This window comes from Anguilla rostrata, chromosome 1 (assembly GCF_018555375.3).
Source record: "Anguilla rostrata isolate EN2019 chromosome 1, ASM1855537v3, whole genome shotgun sequence".
Taxonomy (NCBI): Eukaryota; Metazoa; Chordata; class Actinopteri; order Anguilliformes; family Anguillidae; genus Anguilla; species Anguilla rostrata.
Window position 1 is genome coordinate 59,092,568 of NC_057933.1, and position 20,201 is coordinate 59,112,768.

Here is a 20,201-nt window from a genome sequence, read left to right on the forward strand (position 1 = left end):
TCAGAGGAACTGATTAGCATTTTCTTCACCTCGCTTTCCCGTTTCTCGCTAAGACGCACATTAGAGACGTACAGAGCCGCACTAACAGGACCTGTCTGTAGTGCCTGGGGGGGGGGTATATTCAGGAACTGTGGTGCAGACTGAGATATTTCTCTGATATCTCATCTATAAGGGTGCAAAACAATCCTGTGTACCAAAATCAAAACAAGCGAACCACAGTTCATATATTAGCACATTATTTTATTTTAATTGAATTTAGTTTAGACTGTTTTCCTACAAAATATTTAAAAGACCTGCAGGAGACACCCAAAAAGGCTGCCACTGACCAGAGGAAACTCCTAAGGGCCATGTGACTAACAGTCGCGAGAGCACACCCATCCATTCAACAAGACAGCATGCTGATTTGGCTAAAGGCGTTCTATGCAGGATTTTTACCTTGAAAATATTATTAAATAACCATGCTCAGTCATATCTATGATGGACTGGCAATCTCTGTTTTTATGCACTTTCACAAAATGTGTGTACCTTTACCTGTATTTGTTATTCTAAAATGTGTTCGGGACGTTTCTGGATGTGATGCTCTTTTCTTTGTGGGGAGGGGTGGGCGTGGCTGTGAGCCTGTGGTTTGCTAGCGAAGCTTCCCAGACACAAGTAAAAAGGCAAGCCGACAGGATGCAGTCCCAATGGTAAAACCACTGTTAGGTTCAACATAATGGAATTAAGCTATAATCAAACTGCTTTTCTACTGTCGCTCATTTAATGGTGCTAACGTCACCTCTGGATTTCCAGCTAGCTACAGCACGTTAGGTTGGATACTCGGGGTGAGTGGGCAGGGTTAAACACTGAGGAAGTGAATTCTGTGATTGTGAATACAGGGCCACAGCAGGGCTAAAAACACCCTGCATAGTGTGCGTTTAAAAGGCACTTTACTGTGAGTGGTTCTAACTGCCATATGGAAAGGAAAGTGTGCTATCTGATGATACATACAATGGCTAAAGAATAGATAGAAATAGTTTTCTCCTAATGAATTTAGTGGATAAAATAGTCTATAAGTAAAGAGTAAGAACCCCCCCCCATGATATGAATCATAGTTGAGTGCAATGTTACATCTCTACTCACCTACCCTGCTGTCACTCAGCTGTTATCTTAAGCTATATCCCATTGTTTACACCCAATACATCAGCCAGCCACCTGGCAAGCTTTTGTCTAATTACATTACATTCCTCATGCGGTCTATGTGTTTTCTTGAACAGCTGTGTTTTTTCATACTGTGGTTTACTGGGGTTTATACATTCTGTGTTCTCAGGTCTGTCACCCCCCAGTGACAAGCGAATGGTCGGTACTGAAATTCCATAAATGGCATTAGCGTGCCTAATGATTTCCACAACACAGACTTCTCTGTGGCTGTTAAATGTGACCTTTGCAGGAGTCGGCGATGTCTTATTTTTGACATTATCGGTAGATGAGAAGGTCAGTGAGACTTTTAAAAGGTACAGTGTCAGATGTGTAAAGAGAGTGCGCTCTTCCCCCGCTCCGCCAAGCTAGCCCGCAGGCTGCAAACCACACATATTAAGCTGTACTGTCGTGATTGTTCATTAATATCTTTCGTGCTTTCTTAATGCCTGCTTCTGTTTTTCATTTTGCGTTTGATAAGCTGCAGCTGTTCAAAAGCACCGTTAATGGTCCATTTGAGAGAGTTCTTCAGAGAGCTGCTGCCGCAGAGTACACTGCAGAAATTCAGTCTGGAATTATAACAGATGGAATGGGAAAAAATGGATGCATAAAATGGAATGGGGGAAAAAACAAGGATGCAATTACAGAAAGAATATTACTCACAGGGCAGCTGTAGTTTTATAGTGTAAAGAGCAGTAGGGATATATCAGACAAACCTTTAAGTACTTTGCTATTGTAAGGTTTTAAATCAGTGCTAAGGTGATGTGAGAGATACTATAATAGGTTTGTTCTGTCTGCTATTACAGTTGTGGTAGGATGCCAGCAAAGCGCTAGTAAGAAGCAGAGTAGTACTATAATTGCACAATATTTAGTGCAGGTAGTCCAGTCTAGATCCCTTTGAATGCACATTCTATTGGGAAGCAGAAGAATGGAGAATACCTTTGTCTTCCCTTTTTGAGCAATTTCGAAAGGCCAGTTATGACTGTAAGTCCATTCCATCTGTGCCCTTTCCCCCATCAGCTGCTGTTAGACAGCAGAGGCCCATATGGACTAGATGAGTGATTATTTGGCAATGATGTGGGGGCCGCTCTGCCAGCCAAAGCCCCCTCTCCCTGGGAAATGCTACGGCCCAGTGAGTGCCCCCACAGCTGGCAGTGCCACAGTCACAGTGCCATTATGAAAGGGCACGTCACCGCACCGAAGGATGCCGCACCAGCCCTCTCCTCCCTCCAGAAGGAAATTAAAACCCAGGCGGAATTTTATTTCGGACATGAAAAGCATTCATAGATCAGATTGTAAAGGCCTTCATATCAAAGTGACCTCTTACACTTTCAAAGCGGTTCACTTTCAAATATCAATCACATTTTTTTTTTCAGGAACTGAGATGTTAGTTTGGTATGAATTAGTAATTGATGACTGCGAGGTAAAGGAATGATAAGCTTTCAGAGGCCTGTGTACCCTTGTACTCTTCTCCTGAATGTGTCTGAGCCATCTGAGAGAATCAGTCTTGTAAAGATGAAGGGATCGGTGTGCAGGTGAAGTATGCGCTTTCACACACACACAGAAAACTGGAGCACCTGCCACGATCCAGGCTGACAGGTCAGAGACTAAGAGAGAGACACCAAGAAAGTTAAAGACGGATGATTCATCTGTGATTAACATCTCTACGGTGCTGGCAGTGGAAAATCCAAAGGCTCTGTAGCACTGGTGAAAGATAGTATCTTCCTGTCCTCTGGGTATTCTGTAATTGGTACATGAACTCAGAAAAGATGGTTCTTAATTTCTTTTTTTCTCCCTTTTTCCTTTCATAATTTGCAGGCTGCAGGAAAGTGCATGCACAGCTCAGCACTGGCTGTTTGCTGTGCTTTATCAGTCCATCATGTGGAATCTGCCATTCGTCCATCACACACGGACGATCACAATGTCCGCCTGTCTTTAGGCACACATATTTCTCCGCAGAATCCATAGGAAGTGTGTACAAACCAGCAGCCCAGAATCAAATCCTGACTGTACAAGGATTGACTGTCCTGTAGTCTTGTGGGCTGACACATGATTGACAGGCGTGTCACCAAGGGCCTGCCGCCTGCAATCAGAGTTTTTGCAGAGCACAGCAGAATGAGAGCAAGTGTGGCTGCTGGCATGTGAGCTAGAGGACGTGCAAGCTATTGTCTACTCTCTCAAACTTACAGAGGATGTTGCAGTAATGGTGTGAGCTGGCAGTTGTGATTGGGCGTTCCAAAATAATATTTGGCGTTAAAAGGGTATAAATACAAACTATGAATATAGTATAAATGCATTCATGGTTTTCTTTTGCACAGTATCCAAAGTATCTCTACTGTGATTGTATGTGTGTGTGTGTGTGTGTATGTTATGCGGTGTGTGTTGTGTATGCATGTCTGTGTTTGTGTATGTGTGTGCATGCATGTGTGCGTGTATGTCTTTGTAGGAGGTAGGTCATAGTGACGTTGCGGGTCTGGAGATCTGGCTGCTCATTCAGCTGTGATGACTGACACGCTGTGCACAAGTAAAGAGTGAACTGCTGACACCGGCCTATTGTCACCCCCCGTTCCCCTGCAGGTCTGGTGGAGTTCCTGCACACTGTGCTGATGGATGTGGGGGCGCTGTACCTGGCAGGGGAGGAGCAGACCGGGCTCAAGGGCGGCAGTGTGCTCCTGTCCTTACTGGAGATCCTGCACACGGTCCTGAGGAGCACCTCCACCGTGGTGCGGCAGGCTCTACAGGTGCACAGATCCGCCTGCTCCTGCTCATCCTCCTCCTCATCCTCCTCCTCCTCTGACTTCCGAAGCATCACCTCCTCTTTCATTTCTCTGTGTGCTTATGTTCATGTGCTGCTGAGTGGAGATGCTAGCCCCTAGCATTAAAAAAACAGTAGCACGATAACAAGATTAATTGGTGCCCTGTTAAAATAGCTCTTGAAGGCAACAACTACCGCCGGCATTTGTTGGTTAAGGATAATACGTGATGAGCTGTTGATAAATTAATTATTCGAAAAACTTCTGCTGTCAAAATTTCATAATGGACTGACAGAAAGTTGCCATTTTATGCAGGTAATATTTATATAGGTTTGTCTTAGGAAGTGAAACAATGGCAAAAGGACTGTGGTATTATAAAAAAGAAATGTACAATCCTTATATACGGTTGCAATCCCATGATAAACATTTACTAGTCTGAAAATGTCTAGCGCTTCTATACGAACAACTATAATGATACTACTTTTGAGAGAACAATGGAAAAACCATGAGAATTACAGTGTCACCGCAGTGATAGAAATGACCTTGAATGGCTATAATAGCTTTTGTTGTGACATTGGCTTTGTTGTTTGTATACAGTGCAGTGTGAAATATGTGTGCACAATCGGCGAGGTTAAAGAAGCGACAGTGCCAGGTGGTGACGGGTGCGATTAGCATGGTTTGATTGGCCGGTGTGTCGTGGAGGGGGCGGGCGCGTCCTCTGGTGTGGGCAGCAGCATTACGGCTGACGATGGGTAGTTATGGGGGCCGGTGTTAATGAGCCTTTGTGTGAAGGAATCGTGAGGTCCCTCAGCAGTGCCAGGGGCTCTTACACTGAGCTGCCCAGCAAGCACTTTCAGCACAGACGCAGGAAGAGGAAGCGGAGCTCAGCTCATTAAAAAGCCTGTGCATATCGCAGACACACTGGGATGATAATGATAAGGATGAATATGCACCCAACACCCCCCCTCTCTCTCTCTCTGTCTCTCTCCCTCTCCCTCTCTTTCTCTCTGTTTTGGCTGCATCCTCTATTTCTGTCAGATTCATCCCGCATTAATATTTTAAACGAAGGAATAAGCTAACCGCAGCACTCCACAATTAAGAAAATGAGGGAGCAAACTTTCCGAGCACTGAAGGCTAAATAATCGCGTCGCTGCAGCTGTTCAGCCTTCACAAGTATTCTCAGCTGACAAAAAAAATAAACAGCAAAAACAAGAAGCTGCCAAGACCTCTCCAATCATTTTATTTTTAGGGGGTGTGAAGAATACAGATGCACCGCCACGCTGAAAATTGAATTTGCTGTCATTGTTGTGAGCTGGTGAAAGTCAAGAGACGGAACCACCTCCTGTGTTAAAGCGGAAGCTGATGTAAAGTTATGATCTGAAAGATAATTCTTTACTCTTCCGTACAAAGTGTTTTTTTGTAGACTGCGGCTGCAGTTGGTTTTTCCCGTAACTTTGAGGCTGTGCTTTACAAGCATCACTTTTTCCACATTTCTTTTTGTATGTAGGCTTAATATGACAGTTGCTGAAATGAACAAAAAAATGTGTAAGAACGTTAAAAAAAATAACTCTTGCTTGAATTTGTAAGAAGTAAAGGAATCTTTACAAGTGTGGATAAAAAAGGCCTTGCGTTTAGGTTGGATTTGGCCCGTCCGTGATGCTAGAGTAGATCCAGAGAAGTGGTGAAGTACTGCAGAATAAGGACCAGTAAATATTACAGTACTGAAGCAGCAGTTTTCACCAGCCTGTCAGCTCTACATCTGAATTTTTCTCCAACAAATTCCAGTTCACTTGGAATAGAACATGTTTATTGCTCAGTTGGCATACTCATTTAAATTATATTAAAATTCACTTTCAATGCATACTTTGAGAAAAAGGGTATGTATTGAAATGTGTTTCAGTAGAAAATATTTTTCCTCTTTATGGTAAACATGTCTGCCTTCTCTCTATCTCCTCTCTCATCTGTCTCTTTTCTCTTCATTTAGTCTCTCCTCTATCTTTTTGTGTTTGACTTGTGTCCTTCTCTCTGTGTGTTTTTGGGTGCAGTCTGAGAGAGGAGAGGACTCCCAGAAAGCAGAGGGCCTCCTGCTCCTCAACAAGCCACTGACAGACCTCATCAGCCTGCTCATTCAGATGGTCAGTGTGTGTGTGTGCGTGCGTGCGTGCGTGCGTGTGTGTACGTGCGTGTCCGTGTGTGCGTGCAGGTGTGTGTGTGTGTGGTATGTGTTGTTGTGTGCGTTGAGTGCGTGTGTGTGTGCGTAGTGTGTGTGTGATGTGTGGTGGGGTGTGTGCGCGTGCATGCATGTGTGAGAGGGGGGTTTATTCCCTTGAGCAAGGTACTTAACTTGAAATACTTTAGGTTGTTCAGTATTCATGGATTGTGTGTAAAAATGTACTCTGTTAGTTTATCTGGATAAGAAAGCATGCTAAATGGGCAGATGTAATGTGAATGTAATGTGTTTGTGAATGTGTGTATAGTGTGTGTGGCAGAGGGGAGGAGGGCTGGACGGGTATAGGAAACATTGCATATTTGTGAAATGTGTGGTTCTAAGCATTCTAATGAATGATGAATGTATTTCATTTATAAATATCATGGCAGAAATGCAGTACTGCACTGAACATAATACAGGTAGCAGTAATGAGCTACATTGGCTAGTGCTAATGAAATAAACAAACTCCTGCAGATTTGGTGATTGCAAGAACATAATAACAGGGATTTAACTATATTAAGTAGTGTCGTGGGGGGCAGCCAGTGGAGATTTAGAATTTTGGAAAGCATAATGATGATCATTCTATTGTGTGATCTCATGGAGCATTTCCATATATAGTGCAAGTAGCACCGCAAATACACGCAGGAGTAGGAGCTGTCAGCTCATTATGTCTGTCTATTACTGCGGTGAGAAAATCAGGCTGGCAGTCGGGGAACATTCAGGGGCTTATTGTGCTCGTGGTTTTATCAGACTGACTTTTAAGCAGGGACTCAACCTGAAGCGCACGAAGGGACTAATGGAAAAAGTGCTTTCTCATGTGAAGAGGGTCTTCTCTGGCACGGTGAGAAGGACGAGCCGGCGAGCACGGCGTATTAACGCCACAGACCTCATTTGAGCCCGGAGACTGGCAGGGATCAGACACGTGCTCTTCACTCCTGCCATTTGCAGTACTCAGAAAATAATTAGACTCAGGCTTGGTGCGCCAGCACAGCGTCGACTCCCACTGTGAAGGGAGGGGGAAACATGCAATTAGGTGACGCTTCCTAATGAGGATGAGGGAGAGGGAGAGGGCGGGTAGAGGAGAAGGCGAGAGAAAAGTAGGCTAGGAACGAGGGATAGAGGAGGAGGGATGGGATGAGGGAAATAGAAAAACAGGAACTGCCGGAGCGTTGAAGTGCGTGTATTTGCGGGTATGGTTTCACCACCCCCTCTCTCCATATGTTCCTGCCTGTGGAGAGAGTGCCTTCACTGCTCGGGCATGGGTCAGCGGAGAGGCCACCATATGTTTTTACAGTCCTGCACAACTGGAGATGATAAACTGTACTTCATAATAACTATCATTATTATTATTATTATTAGTAGTAGTAGTAGTAGTATTGCATCTCATACATTTTTGGCACAAAATGCTTTACAGAGGTTAAAAGAAAATGACTTATTAAACAGTATGGGTTGTATGGTACAACTGAATAAAGACAGAAATATATGGTACGTCCGACAAACTGAAAGCATTACATAATTATTTAACAGGGATTTAAAATAGTGGGCATAATGGAACCTAAAACAAACAATGACCTCTTGAAATTCTTGAAATGTTGCACAGACTCTGCAGTGCTGCACACATTTCTCCCAGTATGTTCTTCTAAATCCATCACTGCAAAAAAATGAAAAGAAATTGCATCATAACCTGTGGGAAGTTCTCAGACAGTCTTTCTGCAGTTAAATTAATATTTGTTGGATATGAACGGGGTTAAACCGTTATTCAACGTTTTATAGCTATCTCCCTTTCAAAATATGAGACTGTATATGTGTGAGGAGGATCTACTCTGTAGGCTTACCTTTAGCATTTGAAGATGAGCACCCAATTTTTGGCTGACTTTTGACATATACATTCTACTGTGTGACAGTGGTAAATATGTTTTGTTTCAATGCACTAAACCACTAACCTTCTGGGAAGATCATTTATAAGCTGTTATTTCATGAAAAGAAGTATTACATTACCGTGTACATTACCTTTTCCTCTTATGTAATAGCATTCCCTTCACTGATATCAAACTAGAACGTGCCCGACAGACTGTAGGCCCTGTAATTGCAGGACTGTGGGATATGAAACCTTGACTAAAAAGACTCTTAAAGGGCTTCTTCACTGTGCCACACAATGTCATTTAAAGGCTTCAATTAAACGCCATCAAAGCCAGTATTCAAACATCTTCCCAGTTAGAACCTGTGAGAAGTAGAATTAGAAAACAGTAGTGTCCCTCACTGACACAATGACTGACCACCCAAACACCTTATACTGTAACAATGTTTTACCATTAGAGGAACTAGAGAGGTATATAAACCAGCAGAGCAGTCACAGCCAGTATCAGCTGTGTATCCTCAGTTCTGGTTTATTCCGGTTTAGTATTTCTGGGATTGATAAGAATCAGTGGCTGAAGCTGCTGAAAACAGTGCATCCATCTCCAGTTACTTTAATTATGATTTGAGGTTTTGAAATAATAATGAACATCTCCAGACATCATGAGACAGGAATAATAAATAGAACAATTCTGGGCATTCACACCTGTACAGGGTCCAAGTTCACAAGGTATACATAAATAATTTGAATGTTACTGCACTGCAATATTTAAGTATTTAAATTTAATTTAAATTGAAGAACTGAGGTCTGATATAATTTTATGTTTGAAGGTAGATCCTGGGATATGACACAAAAACAAAACCAGCAGGGCGATGCCAGATGTTGTTTAAAGCAAAGAGGCTGCACTGACAGGAAACCCTGCCATGAACACAGCGTGTTGCCCTCTGTGATGGATTTGCATCGCATGCATTTTATGTTGTGCTTATTGTGTCCAAAACAATATCTGTCCAGGGCAATAATTTTCATTCATTTATTCATGAGCTACATAGTTATTATCATTGTAAATTGAGTAAATGAAACTATAGCTTGCTAGCTAGCTAGTTCAAAGCAGAAAGAAAATTTGTGTTTATTATAGCTAGTTGTACAATATTGTTTTTAGATTATTTTTTTTGCTAAAATATTCAAATCAGTCTGACATGAACCCTTTTCCCTCTTCAGTGGATGACATTGTGCAGGCTTTCCTGAACAATGTCTGAATTCTACAAGATACTACAATATACACGTTTGCACGTGTCTGATGTCTTATCCCAGGATCTACCTTTAATTATGATTTTCAAGTTTAGCAGGGATTTTGTTGCATTCTCAGAGAAAAAAGTTTGTTTGGATGTGGTTGTAGATACTGAATGTAAGGCAATGGTGTAGTAACTGGGCCTGGGAAAACTGAAGATTTAGTCAGTCGGCTATTGACTATTCTAAGTGTGGCATCATTTTTTTTCATTTTTACACATGGCCCAATATAGTCACACTCATAAACAGTCACTCTGGAAGGAGTAGAGTATTAACACTGTCCTGTTCTGTTTACTATCTAATATTTATGGCCATTTCCATGGTTAACATCTTTTTACATCTGTTCTACAGTTCACGCCATCTCCAGCTGTTTATATTTACATTATCTTTGTAGACCGTCTCTTTGGTTTCAGCCAGCTGTGCTGTATGTGTCTTCATTTGCATATCTCTTCCAGTGCCTGTCAGCATAAGCCGGTGGTCCAATGAGTGAAAAATCTCACACACGGCAAATAAATGGCTATGTGACTGATGTTGAACCAATAAGCTGTGTTTCCACAATCAGATCCTGAATGTTAGCCAATCAGCTGTGGATTTACAGGCAGCGGGGCGATGGATGCGTCAGGCGCTGAGCCACGGGCTCAAACAGCATGATGCGCTGCCTGTGAGTGGCGCAGATGGCAGTGCACGGCGGCGCTCGGGCGGCTCTGATGTGTTTATTTGTCACCGGAGCTGCACCGCTCGTGCCGGCGCCGCGTGTCAGAGCGCGGAGAACAGCCCCCCCACCCCCCTGCCCCCGTTTCCCCCGGCAGCGCGTCTACAGGTTGAGTGCGTGTTCAGCCGGGTGATGACTGCGCCCCGTGGCTACGCCGCGCGACGCTAGCTCCAGTCTGGCTGAAAGGGCCCCCGCGCGACGCTAGCTCCAGTCTGACTGAAAGTGTCCCCGCGCGACGCTAGCTCCAGTCTGACTGAAGGCCCCGGCGACGCTAGCTCCAGTCTGACTGAAAGGGCCCCCGCGCGACGCTAGCTCCAGTCTGGCTGAAAGGGCCCCCGCGACGCTAGCTCCAGTCTGGCTGAAAGGGTCCCCGCGCGACGCTAGCTCCAGTCTGGCTGAAAGTGTCCCCGCGCGACGCTAGCTCCAGTCTGGCTGAAAGTGTCCCCGCGCGACGCTAGCTCCAGTCTGGCTGAAAGTGTCCCGCGCGACGCTAGCTCCAGCTGGCTGAAGGCCCCCAGCACGCTAGCTCCAGTCTGGCTGAAAGGGCCCCGCGCGACGCTAAGCTCCAGTCTGGCTGAAAGGGCCCCGCGCGACGCTAGCTCCAGTCTGGCTGAAAGTGCCCCCGCGCGACGCTAGCTCCAGTCTGGCTGAAAGGGCCCCCGCGCGACGCTAGCTCCAGTCTGGCTGAAAGGGCCCCCGCGCGACGCTAGCTCCAGTCTGGCTGAAAGGGCCCCCGCGCGACGCTAGCTCCACGTGACGCTAGCTCCAGTCTGACTGAAAGTGTCCCCGCGCCACGCTAGCTCCAGTCTGGCTGAAAGTGTCCCCGCGTGACGCTAGCTCCAGTCTGGCTGAAAGGGCCCCCGCGGAGCTGCAGAGTCACACAGAGCGGCGTTCGCGTCTCCGTGGGGCTCTTTCACACGCTCCTGTCAGCACCTCTCACACGCGGCCCGGTTTACACTGCCGCTTCGCTGAAGGGCCTCCGGCTCAGAGAACCACAGCGGCGCTCCTGCGCTGCCGCTTTATTTGGAGTATGCACACCTTTAGCAGCAGGTGGGAATTCATTTCAGTTGCAGAATTACCAGGTACGTACCAGCTCACAGACTTTAAACCCCTAATTTTTACACAGATTTGACCTGTTCCAAATCATGCAGCCCTTAACCTCCCAGAGCACAGCGGACACGTGGATAAGTCTGTTGTGGACATATTCACGTGTCACAGGAAAAGGTCTCTCTATCGCATGTCCAATCATAACAGGCCTCAGAATGGGGGGGATCTGGGAATACCGATTGGCTGTCAAGGGTTCCGTCCTCAGCCATTCAAATGACACACAGCCTCGCTATTCTAGGAATGTGCTTTGGATCCATTGTTGCTTCTTACACATTTAATTTCATTTGTTTAGATTGCTTTGTGTTTTTTTTTCCTTTTGCAAGTGTCAGCCACAACAATTGAGCGAGCACAGTTTTCTATAAACCCTGCTAAGCTGGTCTGATCTCTGTTTTGACTTCTCTGCAGCAACAATAACCTGATAAGCTTGTGCATTCAGCCTGTGTGCTGCTTGGAGAGGAAGGTGATTGTGCCGGTCCTTAGGGGACGGGGCGCTGGGCTGGGAGGTTGCTGCGTCTTTGTGTGGTCGTGGCTCGTGGGTTTTGGGCTGTGAGGAAGGGGCCACACAGTGGAGGGAATCAAAAGGGGCCTTAATCCGGCCGCGAGCTCCCCCCAGACTCATTAATCACTGAGGGATCACATGATCTAACTCAGTGAGTAACACAAAAGTGCGGCTCCATTCACAGACTGCAGAGTGGATGGAGCTGAGCGCAGTCTGAGCTCTCAGTCACTGTGTCATTCCGCCCTGTAACACTACCACACATGCAGTATAACGTTACAGCAGAGGGGGAATGGAAGGACGGTCAGATAAAAACAATGCGCTTATGAAAATCTGATTTTGGATGTGAAATTGACTTTTGAGCCATTGTTACAATCAATCGAGAGAAAAGGAGATGAACTTTCTCAAACTCTGCTTTATGAAAAACAGCACTTTATCTGTACAGAAAGTGATTTGAGAGAAAATGTGGGTCCTTTACGGTAGATTGAGGGGTTGAGGAATGTTCTAACCAACCTTCATGTCTATGTGTTCTAACCTCCAGCCTTTATGTCTATATGTTCTAACCAGCCTTCATGTCTATGTGTTCTAACCAACCTTCATGTCTATGTGTTCTAACCTCCAGCCTTTATGTCTATGTGTTCTAACCTCACCTTTATGTCTATGTGTTCTAACCACCTTATGTCTATGTGTTCTAACCTCACCTTATGTCACTTGTATGTCTATGTGTTCTAACCAACCTTCATGTCTATGTGTTCTAACCTCCAGCCTTTATGTCTATGTGTTCTAACCAACCTTCATGTCTATGTGTTCTAACCTCCAGCCTTTATGTCTATGTGTTCTAACCAACCTTTATGTCTATGTGTTCTAACCAACCTTCATGTCTATGTGTTCTAACCTCCAGCCTTTATGTCTATGTGTTCTAACCTCCAGCCTTTATGTCTATGTGTTCTAACCTCCAGCCTTTATGTCTATGTGTTCTAACCTCCAGCCTTTATGTCTATGTGTTCTAACCTCCAGCCTTTATGTCTCTGTCTCTGTGTTTCCGGTCCGGCTGGCCCAGCTGCCGAGCGGGGAACCGGAGGTGTATGAGGTGGCGAGCCAGTGCCTGTCCCTGCTGGTGCAGCTGTACGCCGGAAACAGCCTGGACTGCCTGCGCCCCGGAAACATTGTGAGCCTGGCCCGGGCGCTGGAGCAGCAGCCACTCCCCAAACCGCAGAGGCTGCTCCTCAGGGTGGCCAAACGCCTGGTGGGTCCCGGGGTGAGCGGGTATAATACTGCCATATGGTGCTTAGTGTGTATATGTGTGAGAGTGTAACAGTGAGAATGTAACGTGTAAGTTTGTATGTGAATCACTGTCTCTGTGTTGGATAGCCCTGGGTCTTTCAGTGTTTCCCATAATTCCTTTAGACAGGACATGAGGTATTCTGAGAGGGTGGCAGCATCATTTGCAGCCAACAGTGACCGACACCCTGAGCAGTGTCACTTTCTATGTCAGTATTAAGACAATCTTACAGTTGGGCTCTGGGATATTGAATCTGGGCTATTGAAAGGGAGGAGAACTGGGATAGCATAAGAATCCCATCATGTCCATAAACAATTCTGAAAATAAATGATAAAAAAGTTAGTTTTTTTTTTTTTAGTCAAGTCCCTTGAATCAATAAGATTTGCTGATTAATACAGACTGATACCGTAACAACAAATTATTATAAAAATAAGGTTACTTTAATGAGTAAGACAGAAGTCCTGTCTGTTAAAGTTGTTGCCATAAGGAGGTCCAACTTGCCCTTTCTGTGTGCCTGGCTGGGGACCTCAGTGAAATTCCTGTCAGCTGTACCTCTCCTAATGGGCTGCATGTCCTGACTCCATATGCAGCAGAACAAGGGGGGTGGGGGGGATCTGGGGAAAAGTGAAGTTGGCTAATTAGGGCTAGACTTCATCAGCTGCAGAGTATCCAAGTAGCTGCTGTGTTATTCACCCTGGAATGTAGCTATCTTGTTAACTATGCCATCACATTTCAACCAGTCAATGTTATCACATTTCTTTGGTTTGTTAACAAGCAGCAGCAGAGTTTTTGAGAATACCGACCCGGTCTGGCATTATAAAACCCTGTCTGATAATGTGGGTCTTCCAGCTGAGGAGGGCTCAACGCAATATAGCAGCGCTGGGTCTATTCTTCTCGGTCAGGTACCCCGTCCTTCTCGGCACTGCCAACGCCACGGCGCTCTTCAACAGCAGGGCTATTAACTGAAAAGAAGGGCTATATCTTCCTCTGTGGTAATGAAGCTCTTTTTTTAGAAGTCTCCTTTTGAGCAGTTTGATTACCTGCAGTGTATGGCTTTCACGAGTGCGGTGACAGTGGCTTGTTTGAAAGTTCTCTTGTGAGGTAATCAAACCTGTGCAGCTAGCCAGCTGACACACTTTCAGTGTAGCTGTGAACCCCTCTTCCATTCCATTTCAGCAGCCAGGCCAGTGAGTGACTAATTCATTATATATGTATTCATTAGGTTTATCTGTTCAAATAAAATTCAGACAGCAAACAGGCGTGATCTGAATGTATTTTTCTTAATAAGTTTTTTTATTTTTTATGATTTCTCAGATTTTTTGTGGCCTGTTCCACCTATTGAATGATAGGGGAAACCTTATTCTGTATAGAATTGGGGGGTGGGGTGTTATAAGAGCTGATGTCTTTAAGGGAAGGCCAGATTTTTGTGCATTAACCATTTCCCCTCTATAGGGTCATTACAGCACCATCAACCAGAAATATTATATATATATATATTGTTGCAGAAATCCGTAGATACTGCTTTTTCCTGCCTTATCTCATTAATGAGTTTGGATTAATTCTGTGCATTAGGAAGCCTTTGCTTTCTTTATCTTCTTCTGAGGCAGAACCCCCACCCCCCCCCCACCCCCTTGTGTAGTAAACACCCGACGTAATGCCATGTGCATTTTGCAGTAACCATTTAGAAATATTTATTCAACATAGTGATTATAGATGGTTTAATTAAAATATAACCTAATTTTTTTAATGAAACCCAATTGTTTCTCTTCATTTCTGTGGGTAATTGAACATGTAATGTTCTTAATAACGCAGTTAAACTCAGCTGAAGAGTGTAAAGAGCACAGCCATTCTTGCTGAATCCCTCTGCACTGTCGCTGTGTTACTGACTCTCTCATCTTAATCTCCATGTTACACGGGTGGGGGAGGGGCAATGGCATCAGTAAACACAGTGACATTTATTAACCCATGCTCCTGAAGTTTAAAAGGAGATGATGTCACCTTTGATATGATTGGTCAGTAACATGCAGTAATAGATATCCATGTCTATTAGTCTTCATTATGGCTTTACGCGCTATACCTATGTTCTACACAATTCCCTTTTTGTGTGATTCTATGAGTTTCTTGTAACCTGAAGCTACAATTCACCAACTCTGGTTCCACCACTGGATTTTATACTTTTCTTACACCCCTGATAGCACAAAAAATGTAGCATGTGACAGTCCTGCAGTGCTTATCAAGCTTGCCTGCTGCCTCTGAGGGGTTCCTTACTCGATCAGTAGAGGGGGATTGATGGGGCCATTCCAGAGTATTCATGGGAAGTGTTCGCCCATGCAGAGTGATAGTGTCGTGTCACTTAGAATGACAAGTGATGAATGAATGGGAGCCATGGGAGCGGTTTGTTTGGCAGTGTTGATATCGGTCCTGCCCGCTGCCTTCTGTACAGTATGTGGGTTTCTCAAGTCCATGGTAATTGTATAAAAGCCATTAGCTTGTCCTTCTGAAAATTGGAGATTCTCTGAGGAGCCTCCAGGCGTAGAGAAGACTTTAATATTAGGCCGTTGCCAAGCAACCCTAAACCATCACATCTCCGGCTGGTGTGATAACAAGTGACATTCTATTAGCCCGAGATGAAAATGCCGTGGATATAATTTGTTTTAAAATGGGGGGGTTATTCTATAATGGAGCAAGTACAGTGTTGAAATGTATTACTCTATTATTTCATTCCCATTCAAACTCAGTGTTAGAGAAATTCTGGGGAAATGACTTGCGATAGAGGGCTTATTAGGCTATGTCTTTTGAACCCTCGCTGAAGATTGACATAGAAATGACAATTATATCTTCACATATTCAGCACTGGGATTTCAGGTTTGTCTCCTTTTAATTAGTTATTGTGTTATTTTAGAGTAAACTTTTCATAAGTGCAAAACAGCCAATTATCAAACACGTATTTTTCAGATTTACATTGGTAGTCCTATTTTAAAATTGTAAATTGGACAAGAAGAGATTGTATCTTTCCACAGCTCAAGTGTGAAAACTCACCATCATTAAATTTTCAACCACTGGGAAAAAATCTTTTTGTTCACTCAAGCAAGTCTTGCAGTTGGAGCCCCGTAGTTATTTTTATAGTACAACATTGCTATAGTGAATAGGGTGTACTGAACAATCCTATCTCTAGTGTATACGGTGTTATACACCGTTCTGCTGTAATGTTAGCGAATAAGATGCATGCAGTTCCACTGTAGTGCATAGTGTGCAGGGAGCACTTCTGCAGTCATCAAAGTGGCATTTGAAGTTGCTGTGGTGAAGTGAGTAGGATTTAGTTGTGTGTTCTGCTCTAGTGACTATGGTGTAGGGAACAGTTCTGATATAGTGAATATGGTGTAGGGAACAGTTCTGATATAGTGAATATGGTGTAGGGAACAGTTCTGATATAGTGAATATGGTGTAGGGAACAGTTCTGATATAGTGAATATGGTGTAGGGAACAGTTCTGATATAGTGAATATGGTGTAGGGAACAGTTCTGATGTAGTGAATATGGTGTAGGGAACAGTTCTGATATAGTGAATATGATGTAGGGAACAGTTCTGATGTAGTGAATATGGTGTAGGGAACAGTTCTGATATAGTGAATATGATGTAGGGAACAGTTCTGATGTAGTGAATAGTGAAGAGCTGTGCTCTTGCGAATATGATGAGGGGGCAATTCTCCTCTGTGGGGACAAGGCTGCAGTAAATCAGGCGTAGAGAGCAATTCTGCAGTGATTATGTAGGGTGCAGTTGTGCTGTAGGGAACAAGTGGAAGAGATGGGTGTGCTGTTTTTAGAAGGGACTGAAAGCAGCTGTGCTGTAATACGTAGAGACACAGATGTATGGGAGAGTTCAGTTGCAGTAGCAGGGATTTGGGCAGATTGGACGGGGGGTGGGGGTGGTGGTTGGTTGGGGGTGGGTAACAGAGGAGCATGACATCCTAACGAGCATTCCTTCACCTCCTTAATGAGGCCAGTGACCCCGCCTCTCTCTCCCAGCATGCCCTAGCCCACAGGCACTCGGCACTAATTAATCCTCCTCCACAGCGGGCCGCCGGAGCGAAAACACAAACGCCCGCCATCGCCCCACATCAATAACCACCTCCGCTGCCACGGAGACGCCTCAGACAGGTCTTTCATTATGAGGGCGGCCTCATTTAGATTTATGGCTCTTCCGCTCCGCTTTTCAACCGCCGCTTAAAATCAGATACGGCTGATATTGTGACTGATATCTCAAATTTATACTGGTGGGGTTTTATTCTCCCTCCCCCCCCGGCTGGTGTTCTGTGCTTAATGACTGCGGAGCCCCCGCTGTGCTTCTCTCAGGCACCTCTGTGCTGCTGTCAAGAGCAGGCAGCGGCGGAGTTCACTCGGCAATCAGGTTAATTAAAAAAATACATTATGGCGAGACCTCTTGCTTCGGTAAACTTCCCACATCCCCCCCTCCTCCGCTTCCATCTGAAACGGCTTTTTTTTTTTTTGCATCTCCGCTCTGCCTCCCGAAGCAGCCGATCTGCAGCGCAGACGCGTGCCCTCCTCCAGTAAACCTCCCTGTGGCTTCAGACCACAGCTGAGAGCAGGCCATCCGTAACCTGCAAGCGCCGTGTCGGGAGCCAGGGGGCGCATGTGCAGTGGTTTACCCACATACTCTGGACAGATGGCCCACCCTACCCCTGGCAGAAAGAAGCCACTCCCTGTCACAGCTTGCAAATGACAGCCCAGACTCACACTAGCAGTGCCTAGGCCTGAGGGCACAGCTTGCAATAGCAGTTAGCAACTGTAACACATAGATATCTTGTAGCTTGGTTATGTTTGATTGGTTAATCAGTTCATTTATGGCAAGTGATGATAGATTATATGAGTATTTCCCAATTCATGACTTCTTGGTAGCACAATGGTTGCCAACAGTCTTTTGCAGAATGCGACAGGATTAGTACGTCTGAATTGTCGGACTCACAACATTTCATTTGATGAATAGCGCACATGCTATGCAAATTTGTAGCATTTCAGATTTGGTTGAATTACAGATTGATGGTGCTTTCCATAAAATGTTGATAGAGTTTTCACAGAAGCGTTGATAAGGCTTTGGGTTGGACTGGCTGTTCCTGGGAGGACTGTGTGCTTGTTGTTTCCCTGGTGATACACAGGAGTTAGCATTGTTAGTGAGAGAGTGGGGTGGCCCATCATGCTTCATCACCACTTTTTTTCTTAGCCCGAATTCTCTTCAGAGAGTCGCCCCCTGTGCCCCCCTCCCATCTGTGTCTGGATAGATTGGCTATTGTAATTATTCCAGCCCACTTCTGCTGGACACGCCCTCCTTTCAGTCAGCTGTGCTAATCGCATTGTAATGCCGTTTTATTCACATGGTAATTGTGACATCTACAGAGTTTGCAAGGCTGAAAAAAAATCCAGCACGTCTATTTAACTGATAAATCCTTCACTGTGAATTATTGCAAAGTAGTAATTAACCAACAGTGTACAATTGAATATAATTTTTATTTGGTGTTTTCAGTTAATTAAATGAATGTATTTTCATTATGATAAGGTTTTGCTTTTAAACTTCTGTCGTGGATGTAGATGATGTATAAACTGTTCAGGAGCTGAGAAGTGCCGTCCACAGACAGACAGGAATTAAGCTTTTGTCAAACAGTAAAACTCGCCAACCCCACTTTAATGTGTCTATATTCAGCTGAACAGAATCTCTGAAAACTCTAAACATTTGAACATTCAAAGTGCGATTCTCTGAATAACACAAATGGATGTTTAATCACTGATATCCTTAATTACATTAACTCTGGATCACTGGAGGGTAAGATCAGTGCATGTGAGCTCATCGATGTACACTACGGCACTAGTTTCTGCAGTGCTCTTCTGGAAAGTTCTGGTCAGAGTGAAGCTCTCCACCTGTATTTCACTTTAATATTTGATATAGAGCCCAGGGCTAATTTTTCATCAGGCAAGTTGGTGTTTCTCTGGGCTCCATCACCAGAACCACTCACTCAATGGAGGCTTATTAAGTATTTACAGCTGCAGGAGAGGACAGGTCTTCTGCCTGCTCTGGCTCTCCTCGTCAAATGCATGCCTTTCCCCTCCGCAAATAATCTGTTCTCTCTCGCACGTGCAATTACTGTAGTCCTCAGGGCCACACTGTCTCCGTAATGTTAAAACTATAGAGATCTGTTTCAGCCATTATGATAATTACCAGCCTGCATGTGATCATTACATTACATTACATTATAGGCATTTAGCAGACGCTCTTATCCAGAGCGACGTACAACAAGTGCATAGGTTTCATGATGTAGAGGCGCAAAAGAAACACTAGAGTGAAGTAAGGATCGTAGTGCCAGAAGTGACCACATCGATCAGGACTCCAACCCTGTAGAGTAAGCTTGTTCAGCAGCAAGAATCCTACCAAGTACAAAGTACAAACTAGCACTGGAATCACACCTAATCATACAAAAACAATCCTGCCAGATACACTAACATAATCAAATTATCCTAGCTAGGTACAATGAGCTGAACTATAGGCTAGGGAGGGGTGGGGAGAGGTGCAGCCTGAAGAGATGAGTCTTCAGTCTGCGTTTGAAAGTGGTGAGATTCTCTGCTGTTCTGACCATCACGGGGAGGTCATTCCACCAGCGAGGGGCCAGGACAGACAGCAGACGGGAGCGGGAAGTGCAGACGCGAAGAGGGGGAGGTGCCAAGCGTCCAGAGGTGGCAGAACGGAGAGGTCTGGCTGGTGTGTAGGGTCTGATGATCTTCTGAATGTACCCTGGTGCTGACCCCTTAGCTGCCTGGTATGCGAGCACCAAGGACTTAAATTTGATGCGAGCCATAACAGGCAGCCAGTGGAGGTCAGTGAGCAGGGGGGTGACATGGGAATGTCTGGGGAGGTTGTAGACCAGACGCGCTGCAGCATTCTGGATGAGCTGCAGGGGTCTGATGGCGGATGCTGGCAGACCAGCCAGTAGCGAGTTGCAGTAGTCCAAGCGGGACAGGACCATCGCTTGAACCAGGAGCTGGGTTGCGTAGGTGGTGAGGAAGGGGCGGATTCTCCGGATGTTGTACAGGAAGAACCTGCACGTTCGACTCACCGCCGTGATGTTCTGGGAGAGGGACAGTCTGTTGTCCATCACCACTCCAAGGTTTTTTGCGGTGGGTGATGATGACACCACAGTGTCCCCCAGGGAAATAGAAAAGTCAAGAAGGTTAGAGGATGGAGCAGGGATGAAGATCATCTCCGTCTTGCCTGGGTTCAGCTTAAGATGGTGGTTATCCATCCAGCTCTGGATGTCCCTCAG

The 20,201-nt window shown here is 45.0% G+C and overlaps 1 protein-coding gene across 5 annotated transcripts in view; it reads left to right on the forward strand.

Moving 5' to 3' along the window:
* The window catches only part of ulk4 (unc-51 like kinase 4), a 111,118-nt gene that overhangs the window by 82,190 nt on the left and 8,727 nt on the right, over positions 1–20,201 (forward strand). For 3 of the 5 annotated variants that reach the window (XM_064345587.1, XM_064345594.1, XM_064345601.1), the window contains exons 33-35: positions 3,751–3,914; positions 5,972–6,061; positions 12,653–12,850. In XM_064345587.1, the coding sequence (XP_064201657.1) occupies positions 3,751–3,914; positions 5,972–6,061; positions 12,653–12,850 (452 nt within the window). The remainder of the gene's footprint in view (positions 1–3,750; positions 3,915–5,971; positions 6,062–12,652; positions 12,851–20,201) is intronic. The other 2 variants (XM_064345590.1, XM_064345605.1) reach the window with 2 other exon arrangements.